Source organism: Scylla paramamosain, unplaced genomic scaffold (genome assembly GCF_035594125.1).
Source record: "Scylla paramamosain isolate STU-SP2022 unplaced genomic scaffold, ASM3559412v1 Contig17, whole genome shotgun sequence".
In the NCBI taxonomy this organism is placed as follows: domain Eukaryota; kingdom Metazoa; phylum Arthropoda; class Malacostraca; order Decapoda; family Portunidae; genus Scylla; species Scylla paramamosain.
In genome coordinates, this window is record NW_026973682.1 from 675,001 (window position 1) to 687,500 (window position 12,500).

General features: G+C 41.4%; 1 protein-coding gene across 1 annotated transcript; it reads right to left on the reverse strand.

Annotated features, from left to right (window-relative positions):
* Positions 1 to 335: 335 nt before the first annotated feature.
* LOC135097302 (uncharacterized) lies at positions 336 to 11,364 on the reverse strand. The gene is made up of 4 exons (XM_063999102.1): positions 11,329 to 11,364; positions 10,909 to 11,099; positions 10,495 to 10,586; positions 336 to 1,420 (listed from the first exon to the last, which is right to left on the reverse strand). The coding sequence occupies exons 1-4, from the start codon at positions 11,362 to 11,364 to the stop codon at positions 1,002 to 1,004; spliced, it is 738 nt and encodes a 245-aa protein (XP_063855172.1). The 3' UTR covers positions 336 to 1,001.
* Positions 11,365 to 12,500: the final 1,136 nt, after the last annotated feature.

Below are 12,500 nucleotides of genomic sequence, written 5' to 3' on the forward strand. Positions count from 1 at the left end.
ATGAAGCTATGGCAACGGTTCTTAACTTCTATCACCTTTTTCAATGACTTCACTTTGAGGATTCTTTTTCAAATATAAACTTGCTTCCTGTGCAAAGCGTGCTCCAAAGTCTGCTTGATTTTGGTGGCAACTTGTCACCTTTTGGCGACACAATTCTTGATTTCATTGATCTATGTAATAAATTTAATTCACTTTCCATATTTTGAGGATCAAGATCAGTTCCTTGAAAAAAAGCATTGACTCTTTCAAAATCCAAGACAATTGGAGAAGCACACAGGAAGTAAAGCTTATTTATGTCATCCCCTAGCATCTCTCTTATCATTCTGTGCCTTGAATTTAGCCTCTTGGCCACAATTCTGCTCAGCACAAAGGAAATAGCCATGCAGCTCATCCCAGTTACTGAGAATTTTGCTCATAACTTTTCCTCTTACCAGCCATCTTGTAGCAGATGGTTGCTGAAATGGAGCTGGTAGTCCTTTCCTTTCATCGTCTGGGTTCATGATGTTGAAGAGAGTCTTGTAAGACTCTCTCCGAAGAGAGCTTTTGGAGAACCATTTCGGAATTTCAGATAAGAGGAACCCCAGGTTAGATGGCAATTTATTGAAAGAATGCTGTATACTAAGGGCAAGGGAGTGACAAATGCACCTCATTAGCACACAGTTCGGTGACTCCTCTTGTATTCGTGTCCATACAGAATTATTATGTCCTACCATGACGGATGCACCATCACTTGCAAATCCTATACAGTTGCTTAAGCTTTGACCAATGTCTTGCACTGATGTCTTAATCTTATCAAACAAAACTGCACCTGTTGCTTCAGTCACTGGTACAAGTCCTACTAGTTCTGTCATAATTTTTTTTTTCCTTTTTGCTGAAGTAGCGAACAACTATGCATAAATGTTTTTCTGTACTAATGTCAGTTGATTCATCAACTAGCACAGCAAACTTTTCACCTTTGATATCATTCCTTCAACTCCTGTTTAAAGGCAGGTGAGACTACTTCAGTGACCAATTTGCTGCATTTTGCCCGGTGCAATGATATTTTCCCAAGTGTACTTCCTTTTCCATGTTTTTTTCATTATTTCACCAAGGTGGTCAATTGATTTAATAGAGCAATGACAAGATATTGCAACTGCCAACTCCAATTCAGTTTTTTTAACATCCTCACTTGGACCACTGGGGTAAACAGTAATAGGCTTTGTGGTTCTAATAACAGATTGTTTCATTTTGTGCTTCTCCGTCTGCTCATGCTTTTGAATAATGGAGAGTCTTGGTTTTAAATTGCAGAAGAATAGCTTGCAATATGCATCGCCTCGGCCATCTGGTGCTTCCTTCACCCACAAGAAGGTTCTTTCCCACTCACACTTGTAGTTTCTCTGGCTGTCGTAGAAACCTTTCCACTTCGGCATTGTGATGGTACCTGTAAAACATTTGGCTTTTTTTAACTTAATCTAACCGAACCTAACCTATGCTAAGCGGTAAATTATACAGATTGCGCTGTTTGTTGATGTTTTCATTTCTTCCATCAGTAATGATGGTACTAACAATGCATTAGGCATTTCGAAATTTCAGAAAAATGGCTAGTGAATGATTTTTATCGAAAAATGCCAAAAAAGTGCCAAGATGCCAACTTGATTTTTTGGATGCCAAACGCATTGAAAAAGTGCCAAATTTATAGATTTTGGCACCAAAAGTGCCAATCTGGCAACCCTGCTCACCTGCAGGGAGCCTCACATATTGAGAGTGGACACTCAAGAAGTCTTTGATTTAAAATAGTGGACGGTTTGTCAGTGGTATAGATTCCAAGTCGAGGATGAGAAGCAGGGGCGAGTACTGACGCCACTTGTCCGCCATGTTGGTAATCCTTTGGCTTATTTGAGGGTTTTGTGGGGTGTTTTGTTGGATGTTTGTTGAGAGGCTCCATGTCTGTAGGGGTGTTTACTTGTTTGGCTCGCTTCTTGGCTCTTTTATTTGGTTGTAATGGTGAATACTGAATTTTTGTACGTTTGCTGAAAGGTAGACGCCATCTTGGTTTGCCACACTGGTTTGGTCCTCCGCCATTTTGCTATTCCTGCTGCACATTTCAGGGATCTTTTTTTTTTTTTCAGCGATAAATGTTTTGAATCATTTGTTTGTTTTGACAGAGTGGCTTTGTGTGTTGTGTGCGTGTTTTGTGTGTGTTGGCCATCTTGTGGTGCTTGTTGTTGTTACTCTTTGCACGCCATGTTGCCACTCTCTGCTGCTGATGTAGCGGCTCACACACACACACACACACACACACACACACACACACACACACACACACACAAAAAAAAAAAAAAAAAAAGACAGAGAGAGAGAGAGAGAGAGAGAGAGAGAGAGAGAGAGAGAGAGAGAGAGAGAGAGAGGGGGGAGCGGAAAGAGATAATCATTTGTTTCTCTCTCTCTCTCTCTCTCTCTCTCTCTCTCTCTCTCTCTCTCTCTCTCTCTCTCTCTCTCTCTCTCTCTCTCTCTCTCGTCTTCCTCCACTTACCTTGTCACCACCTCTCCTCCTCCTCCTCCTCCTCCTCCTCTTCGGCACCCAATCCTACACAAATACACGCTTGAGATATAGCGTGTGTCTGTCTGTCTGTCTGTCTGTCACTAGAGTGCCAATTGATGCCAAACTCTCTCTCTCTCTCTCTCTCTCTCTCTCTCGCTCTCCTCTTATGGTAAATGACTGTCAATAAACCTCCTCCTCCTCCTCCTCCTCCTCTTCTTTTTATCTTCCTCTCTTTTCTTCGTCTTCCTAAACAGTTCTCTCTCTCTCTCTCTCTCTCTCTCTCTCTCTCTCTCTCTCTCTCTCTCTCTCTCTCTCTCTCTCTCTCTCTCCTTTTTTCTCCACACTTTTTCTTTCGTTTTTTTCTCTCTATATACACTATCTTTATTACTCTCCTCCTCCTCCTCCTCCTTCTCCTCCTGCTCCTCAAGGAAAACGTAAAATAATCAAATAGAAAACGAGTAACGAAATCCTCACTTTTATTTAATCTTTCTTTCTTTTCTTTAGTTTCTCCTTGAATTCCTTAAACGTATACTATTAAGAAAGATATTAAGACGTGTATTGATAACGAAAACGGAGGAAAAGTCAATTAGTAAGTGATAAAAGGGCTATTTCTGTTTATATTGCAATTCTACATTTTTATTTAGTTACCCCTTCAATTATTTCAAGGAGAACTATTACGGAACATACATAGACAGTTATAGAAAATGGAGAAAACGCTAATTTGTAAGCGAGAGAGAGAGAGAGAGAGAGAGAGAGAGAGAGAGAGAGAGAGAGAGAGAGAGAGAGAGAGAGAGAGAGAGAGAGAGAGAGAGGGGGTGGGAGTTTAAAAAGCTGCGGATATGAAAGATTGAGGGGAGAGGAGAGAGTGAAAGCCAAAGACAACAACAACAACAACAGCAAAAACAACAACAACAACCTACTACTACTACTACTACTACTGTTCATCGTCTTCTTTTCCTCTTCTTATTCATCTTTTCTTTTCTCTCTTTTATTCCCTCTCTATTTATCACTCGTTCCATATATACATTACCTTTATTACTCTCCTCCTCCTCCTCCTCCTCCTCCTACCGAATTTTATCCAGAAAACTCTCATTTGAATATATACGAAGAGAGAGAGAGAGAGAGAGAGAGAGAGAGAGAGAGAGAGAGAGAGAGAGAGAGAGAGAGAGAGAGAGAGAGAGAGAGGAGGGGAAGGGGCGCAGTAACACCATCATCAGAGGAAAGGGAGACGATGTTTCTCTCTCTCTCTCTCTCTCTCTCTCTCTCTCTCTCTCTCTCTCTCTCTCTCTCTCTCTCTCTCTCTCTTCGGGTGATAATGGCGCCTTCGGGTGATAATGTACTTATGTTTAAATAGAGAGAGAGAGAGAGAGAGAGAGAGAGAGAGAGAGAGAGAGAGAGAGAGAGAGAGAGAGAGAGAGAGAGAGAGAGAGATTTCTACAGCCTCTTTAGACCACACACATACATACACCCTTCCTCCTCCTCCTCCTCCTCCTCCTCCTCCTCCTCCTCCTCCTCCTCCTCCTCCTCCTCCTCCTCTTCCTTCTCCTCCTCGTCTTCTTCCTCCTCCACCTCCTCCTCCTTTCATAACCCATACAATTAATATCAATTTATATCACTTATTGCTAATCTCCTCCTCCTCCTCCTCCTCTTGCTTTCTCTCTTACCTAAACTGCCAAGATAATATATACTCCCTCTAATTTTACCTCCTCCTCCTTTTCCACAACAACGTTAAGTTACACAGACAATGAAAGGAATGTTCTCTTGGGCGAGAGGTACTGCCCGCCAGGTAGGGGACACTACTTGCACCAACTCATTCGTTATTAAGAAAATCTTATAACTTAGATAATAATGGCTTAAAACGCACACAAGCCAAGCATACTGTGTCCTCAGCTCATAATGATCCCCCTCCTGCTCTTCCTGCTTCCTCACTGATGCACGTAAGGGTCACGGCTCGAGTTCTACCCTTGGCATTGTAAGCGCGGGACTGAACTTGCTCTCCTCGGCACAGTGACTCGAGAATGTGGCAGTGGAAGTCATTTTAGCTGAGCCAAAACTACACGTCAGTTACGTTGTGTGAATGGGCATTGTTGGCGAGGTTTTCCACGGCTCTAAATGGCTGACAGACCGTGGTGGCGCCAAATGTTAGTGCGATATTAGTGCACAGCTGCTGATGTATGAATTGTGAGCCAAATAACACAGATAAGTGACTGATAGAAATTATTATTTAGAGAATTAAATATACTAAATCATATAAATGTATTACTTCTATGCTTTTGAAAGGAGTCTTCATTGCAGTGATTCAGCATAATTCATTGAAAAGTGCATCACTGCCGCTAATGAAAAATAGTCATAATTTTATATTTTGTTTCATTCCTGTATCTGATTGGCTAAAGACCTTATCACATTCTTGAATCGAGGCCTCTGATTGGTGCGCCTGGTGGGTGCCGAAGTCTTTAGCTCCAAGCTGCTGAGCGCTCCAAGAAGGGGGCGCAAAGGTATACCATACCCTCTGACGAACAGGTTCCCAGTAAGACTGTGCAATGCCTGGATTTTCTACTGAAGATTTAGGCACAACACTCCATAATACGAGATTCAACAACAACAAGAGGAAACGACAAGCAATGGACGCCCAAGAGACCCTCGGTGAGAAGGGGAAGGCTAAGGAGAAACTAACCAAGAACAAGAAGAGGCGGCTGGAGAGCCTCGAAGACTGCACCAGCCACGAGAAGACGGTCACTGAAGGCTGTGCAGAGATGAAACATCGCGCGAGCCGGCGAGAACACAAAAATCAGAGGGACGGGAATGACATCAAAGGCAAGAAAACGATGAGCGTGGAGTGTTTTCATCCGATTATGGACCGCACCAAGAAGAGAAAGAGGCAGAACAAGGACGACGACGAGAAACAGAACAAGAGAAAGAAACAGGACACGGAGGAAACGGAAAACCAGGACAAGAAAAGGAAGAGGCAGGTTAATGACGACGACGAGAAGCAGAACAAGAAGAGGCAGAGGCAGGTTACGGACGATGACGAGAAGCAGGACAAGAAGAGGAAGAGGCTAGACACGGAGGACGACGAGAAGCAGGACAGGAAGAGGAAGAGGCAGGTTAAGGACGACGACGCGAAGCAGGACAAGAAGAGGAAGAGGCAGGACGCGGAGGACGACGAGAAGCAGGCAAAGAAGAGCAGGGGGAGGGCAGGAGAGAACGAAAGAAGGGGGGAAGATGGAGTGCTGTCAATGCGTTAAGCACGGCATCAAGAGATGGAAGATGAGAGGGTGGTACAAAGACGACGTGGTGAGGCTGATGGTGGATGCCAAGAGAGTCAGCAAGGAGAGGAACGTGAGCAGGTGGTGCCGTCTTAATATTGGGAAAGAAAACCTGGTGTCCGCGACCGTGCGCGGCCACCCGTGCCTTGTCCAGCTTGACAGCGGCTCCTCATGCAGCCTCATGAGGCTAACACTGGCCCGGAGGCTGGGAATCGTCACGGGCAAGCAAGAGACGGTAAAGAAATACTTGTTTACCTGGGCTGGCATGCTGGAGTTGGACGTGATCGAGCTGGACGAGGTGGTGGTGATGCTGCGTCGCTACGTGGCGGTCAACACGCGCATGACGGTCATTGTACGCGGGGATGTGAGGAAGCACTACTTGGACCTAATAGTCATGTCCATGAGCCGCCTGCAGGAGGCCGAGGTGCGGCAGGAGTTCCATCCCGACGACAGCAGCACCCTGTTCCTGCGTCACCCAAAACGTCTGCGGCGGAGACAACCTTCGGACACACAACGCAAAACGTTCATGTTTGCCGCACGAGCGTTAGGCATCGAGGAGCCGCTGACGGTGATGGTGAACACTGGTAACGCGTCAACATTCTCTATCACTAAGACTGGTCAGGACAAGATGCTGTGCAGGACAGGCAAATCGACTGTGCTGCCGAAACGAGTCCTGCTGCACTTTGGCAGCGGCACAGACACTCTGCGAAAGATGGACACGATATACATGCGCCACTGGTTTGATTTCGTGTTTGGACGAACGCTGCTGTGTAAATTACAAGCAGCGATAGATTATGATGATTTGTCCATGACCTTGACGCTCAACGGAAAACGATACCGCTTCGACATCCTCACTCACGTCCTCCGTCTGCGTACGCCCAGAGGTGCCGCGTCCTCTCAGCCTCCGCCTTGATTTTATTGATTGATTGATTTTTTTGTTTTGTTTCGATTTGTTATCCATCAGGGAGGTCAGCAGAGGCAAGAAATAGATGAATAAAAATCCCGCTCAAAGAAGATCCCAAAACGAAAATAGGAGCAGTCAATAGAGTAGAAAAAATAGTCTGGATTAAGGATATAAAACTGAGTTCTTCATTAAGGATATTAGACTAAGAAAATGAAGATTATGGACAGTAAATCAAGGTTATTAAGATAAAGGATAGTAGATTAAGAAAATAGTCTGGATTAAGGATATTAGTTAAGAAAATAGTCTGCATAAGAAAATATTACACTTAGAAATGAAGATTAAGGATAACAAAATAAGGAAAATAAAATAAAAATATCAAATTAATAAAATGGCCTGGATTAAGAATGGTAGACTAAGAAAATAGTCTGGATTGAGGATAGTAGATTAAAAAAGTCTGAATCAAAAATAGTCTAAATTGAGATTAATGCATTAACAAAAAAAATCAGGATTAAGGATGGTAGATCAAGGAAAGAGTCTGAATTAAGAAAAGTAGATTAAGAAAATAAACTGGATTAGAGATAATAAATCAAGAAAATAGTCTGAATTAAGGATAACAGATTAAGAAAATGGTCTGGATTAAGGAAATTAAGATCAAGGTTGATAGACTAAGAAAACAATCTGGATTAAGGATAGTAGATCAAGTAAATAGTTTGTATTAAGGATAGTAAATTAAGAAAGAGGTCTGGATTAAGAATATTACATTAAGAAGATAGACTGGATGAAGGATATTACTTCAAGAAAGTAGTCTACATTAAGAATAGTAGATGAAGAAAATTGTCTACATTAAGGATAGTAAATAAAAAAAATAGTCTGGATTAACGACAGTAGATTAAGTAGATGATCTACTTTGTCTACCGTCTTAAGGATGGCAGATAAAGAAAATAGTACAGATTTAGGAGAGTAAATTAAGAAAATAGACTGGATTGAGGATTATACACTGATTAAGAAAATGTTGTGGTTAAGGATATTATAATTAAGGAATCTACAATTAAGGAGAGTAGATTAAGGACATCATTTGGATTAAGGACAGTAGATTAAGTAAATAGTCTGGATTAAGGAAATAGTCTGGATTAAGGACACTATATTAAGGAAATAGTCTGGATTAAGGACACTATATTAAGGAAATAGTCTGGATTAAGGACACTATATTAAGGAAATAGTCTGGATTAAGGACACTATATTAAGGAAATAGTCTGGATTAAGGACACTATATTAAGGAAATAGTCTGGATTAAGGACACTATATTAAGGAAATAGTCTGGATTAAGGACAATGAATTAAGAAAATAGTGTGGATTAAGGACATTGAATTAAGAAAATAGTGTGGATTAAGGACATTGAATTAAGAAAATAGTGTGGATTAAGGACATTGAATTAAGAAAATAGTGTGGATTAAGGACATTGAATTAAGAAAATAGTGTGGATTAAGGACATTGAATTAAGAAAATAGTGTGGATTAAGGACATTGAATTAAGAAAATAGTGTGGATTAAGGACATTGAATTAAGAAAATAGTGTGGATTAAGGACATTGAATTAAGAAAATAGTGTGGATTAAGGACATTGAATTAAGAAAATAGTGTGGATTAAGGACATTGAATTAAGAAAATAGTGTGGATTAAGGACAATGAATTAAGGACACTTGGATGAATGTCATTAGGTTAAGAGCAGAGGTTGCAGCAATGGTTATGTACAAAGCAGTACACAGGTACATCCATGGGACTGAAAAGTTCTGTAAGGTAACACGGGCTGTGCTTGTATATAGATATATTTATTATATTGTAATCTGATGTATTTATACACAGATATATTTCTATATTGTAATTTGATGTGTGAGTTTGAGACTTGGGTCCATATTGATGTTCGCTGTGTGCTTGTGACCTGATGTTAAATGTGTTTATATATATATATATATATATATATATATATATATATATATATATATATATATATATATATATATATATATATATATATATATATATATATATATATATATATATATATATATATATATATGGATGCGTTACATAATGACGGAAGTCTTGATAGTGTTCTTGCGAAATATTTTGAAAAAGAATATTTCAGTGTGTGTGTGTGTGTGTGTGTGTGTGTGTGTGTGTGTGTGTTCAGTTTTCCTTTTCTTCTATAATATAATTAATAATAATTAGACAATCAACTTCATTTAGAGTCACTTTAGTAGAGTGTTCGGAAATAAGAGACAATGACCATCACATAACGCTTATCATTTTCTTCAACTTTTTTATATTCATTTTCCTCCTTTTTTTTTCTTCAAGTAATTCTTCTTGAACGTATTCTTTTCTTCACATTATCATCTTCTTCTTGTACTCTTGTTTTGTGTCCAACCATGACAACAACGGATGCAAGCCACGCAATATCATCACTTCCTTCATTGTTTCCACGTATACCTTAAAGACAGAAATAGATAAGGTGCTTTGCCCAAACACGTCAATGCTAAGCCCTTGTACAACTGTTTGGCACATCTTTCCTTAATTACTAACCACTCTGAGACATCTTTTCCTTGCCCTTCTTTCTGTACATATTGTTAATAAAGAACAAAGCTCCGAAGACTGTTACTCCCCTCATCAACACAAGTCAAAGTCTTCGTCTAACACTGTGGACGCTTATCAAGACTACTCTCTCAAGAGGGAAGCTTCAAGACACTCATCCTCTAATTTTTGACAATCGTTTCTGACTCAGTTTGGGGACCGGCGCCTCAGGGAACATTTTTTTTCTTTCCAATTTTGTTGGCCTTGGCAAGTACCCCTCTTAAATAAAAATAAATTAAATGAATAAATAAAAATAAATAAATAAATAAAAAACAAAATGAAATAGAAAGGGATGAGGGAGATGGAGGGAGGGAGGAAATGTAAAGATGAAGGGAAGGGGGAGAGGAGGGAAGGAATGGGGAGAGAGAGGGAATGGGGAGGGAGGGAAGGGGAAGAGAAAATAGGGAGAGGGAATGGGGATGGAGGGAGGGGGGAAGAGAGAGAATGGGGAGAGAGGGAGGGGGAAGATAGAGAGCGAGAGAGAGGGAGGGGGAAGAGAGAGAGAGAGAGAGAGAGAGAGAGAGAGAGAGAGAGAGAGAGAGAGAGAGAGAGAGAGAGAGAGAGAGAGAGAGAGAGAGAGAGAGAGAGAGAGAGAGCGCCATCTGCAGGTTTTGGGCGGCCGAAGCCACCATTCTCCCCGGAAAGTCAAATTTTCGCGTGTTTTTTGAGCGCGCCAAATCAACGTCTATGTTTCAAAAATACTGCACAACAAAGTATGATTCAAGCACGTCCAACACTTCTGGAAACTAGTATGCAGTATTACCAATGTCTCCTCCCATCAAACCTCTTCCCCTCTTCAGTTCAATGACCTCCCGTTAACATGCGTCTGATCACGCTTCAACAACGCTTGATTATATTAAGTTACACAGAATGAAAGGGATGATCTCGTGGGCAAGGAGGTACTGTCCGCCAGGTAGGGGATACTTTTTGCACCAACTCAGTCGCTATGGCAGTCTTATAACTGGCCATCGTAGTGGTGACATCGTGGACATTCACTGGGGTAAGCAGATGTCATGAATGAGGCATTGCAGTCAAGGATTATTAACTTCCCGGGCCATCAAACTACCCACACATTCGTAGAAAGGCAGAGGTCATTCCACCATTGAAGTGGAGAATCCTCCTCTCGCTCATTACACTTCAATTACATTTCACGACCACGTAAGTGTTTGATGCTCACCTTGTCCGAGCAGCGAGAGAGAGCCGAGTTCATGGCGGGTCTTGGCCTCCTGGATGGTGCGAGGAAGCTTGAGCTGAGCCAGCAACTCTTCGCTGAAAAGACAACAAAAAGGTATGAAGGCGCCACCCACTCCTACATCATCCCTGGACTGAGCGCGTCCCGCTATTACCTGCAGGAGCTCGGGATGCATTGCAAGAAAGCCATGACTTGACAACAAGGCAAATTAATCCTCATATATATTACGCGAGTGGCCTTCCTGGGTACGTTTTACACACACACACACACACACACACACCTACCCACACAGACACACACACACCCACACAACTTCATCCTGGGATATGGAGAGTTGGTGAACAAAAAATACGCAGCACAGTGGTTAGACATAACGTCCAGCCTCCTCTCTGTCCTCACCAGCACTGAGAATAATAGGTGATGAGCGAAGGAAGGGTGTCGAAGCGGTTTTCAGAAGCTTGGAGTGAGTAGGAGGAGCCTTCGTTGTGGATCTCAATGAGGTAGTGTTGGATGTAGGGTCCCTTGTCCGGCGGGAGGCGCACGCTGAGGGCTCGGCTGTTTAGCTGGCTACTCTGTCGTACAATGACGTTCTGAAAAGAGAGGAATTTCTTGGCTACCGGTAAGGAGATGAAAGGCTTGGAATATGTCTTGGAATGGATACGCATCGGTTTCGAATCATCAGATTATACGCACAACAGAATGGAAACATACACACATATGCACACAGCTACGTCAAAATAATACAAGGGAATACAGCAGTACCACAGAAATGTCAATTCCTTGGCAATAACTACTCGTATACTGATTAGTTTGGCAAACCCTGACAGCTGATCCGAACTCACCTAATACATTCATGGTGCTTAACCACGTGGCAAGATTAATGATCTTTTCATCATTAGTTCACAAACTGTTCGTGATTGCGACCAAACAAATGCTTCTTAAGATGGGAGAAGTGTTAATGAATACATCTCAGGTAAAAAAAAAAAAAAAGTGTGGAAACGAGAATATAGAGGATTTACCATATATATATATATATATATATATATATATATATATATATATATATATATATATATATATATATATATATATATATATATATATATATATGGTAAATCCTCTATATTCTCGTTTCCACACTTTTTTTGTTTTGTTTTAACCTGAGATGTATTCATTAACACTTCTCCCATCTTAAGAATGATTTGTTTGGTCGCAATCACGAACAGCTTGTGAACTAATAATGAAAAGATTATTAATACGTGGAGTCATTCACTTCCTTGGAGCGACTTGGATACAATCATGTTCACAAAACTTTCACTCAGGGTACATGCACAGCTAGTGTTTCCACCAAACGGAAAACTCTCATTTGAATATATACGAAGAGAGAGAGAGAGAGAGAGAGAGAGAGAGAGAGAGAGAGAGAGAGAGAGAGAGAGAGAGAGAGAGAGAGAGAGAGAGAAAACATCGTCTCCCTTTCCTCTGATGATGGTGTTACTGCGCCCCTTCCCCTACCCCCTCTCTCTCTCTCTCTCTCTCTCTCTCTCTCTCTCTCTCTCTCTCTCTCTCTCTCTCTCTCTCTCTCTCTTCGTATATATTCAAATGAGAGTTTTCTGGATAAAATTCGGTAGGAGGAGGAGGAGGAAGAGGAGGAGAGTAATAAAGGTAATGTATATATGGAACGAGTGATAAATAGAGAGGGAATAAAAGAGAGAAAAGAAAAGATGAATAAGAAGAGGAAAAGAAGACGATGAACAGTAGTAGTAGTAGTAGTAGTAGGTTGTTGTTGTTGTTGTTGCTGTTGGTGTTGTTGTTGTTGTCTTTGGCTTTCACTCTCTCCTCTCCCCTCAATCTTTCATATCCGCAGCTTTTTAAACTCCTCTCTATCTATCTCTCTCTCTCTCTCTCTCTCTCTCTCTCTCTCTCTCTCTCTCTCTCTCTCTCTCTCTCTCTCTCTCTCTCGCTTACAAATTAGCGTTTCCTCCATTTTCCGT

Excerpts from the sequence above, each read along its gene's own strand:
- LOC135097302 (XM_063999102.1), bottom strand. The coding sequence starts at position 11,364 with ATGAATGTATTAGGTGAGTTCGGATCAGCTGTCAGG. Across the intron at positions 11,100-11,328 it reads AGTTCGGATCAGCTGTCAGG|AACGTCATTGTACGACAGAG; the intron begins GTTTGCCAAACT and ends CTCTCTTTTCAG. Across the intron at positions 10,587-10,908 it reads ACCTATTATTCTCAGTGCTG|CGAAGAGTTGCTGGCTCAGC; the intron begins GTGAGGACAGAG and ends TTGTCTTTTCAG.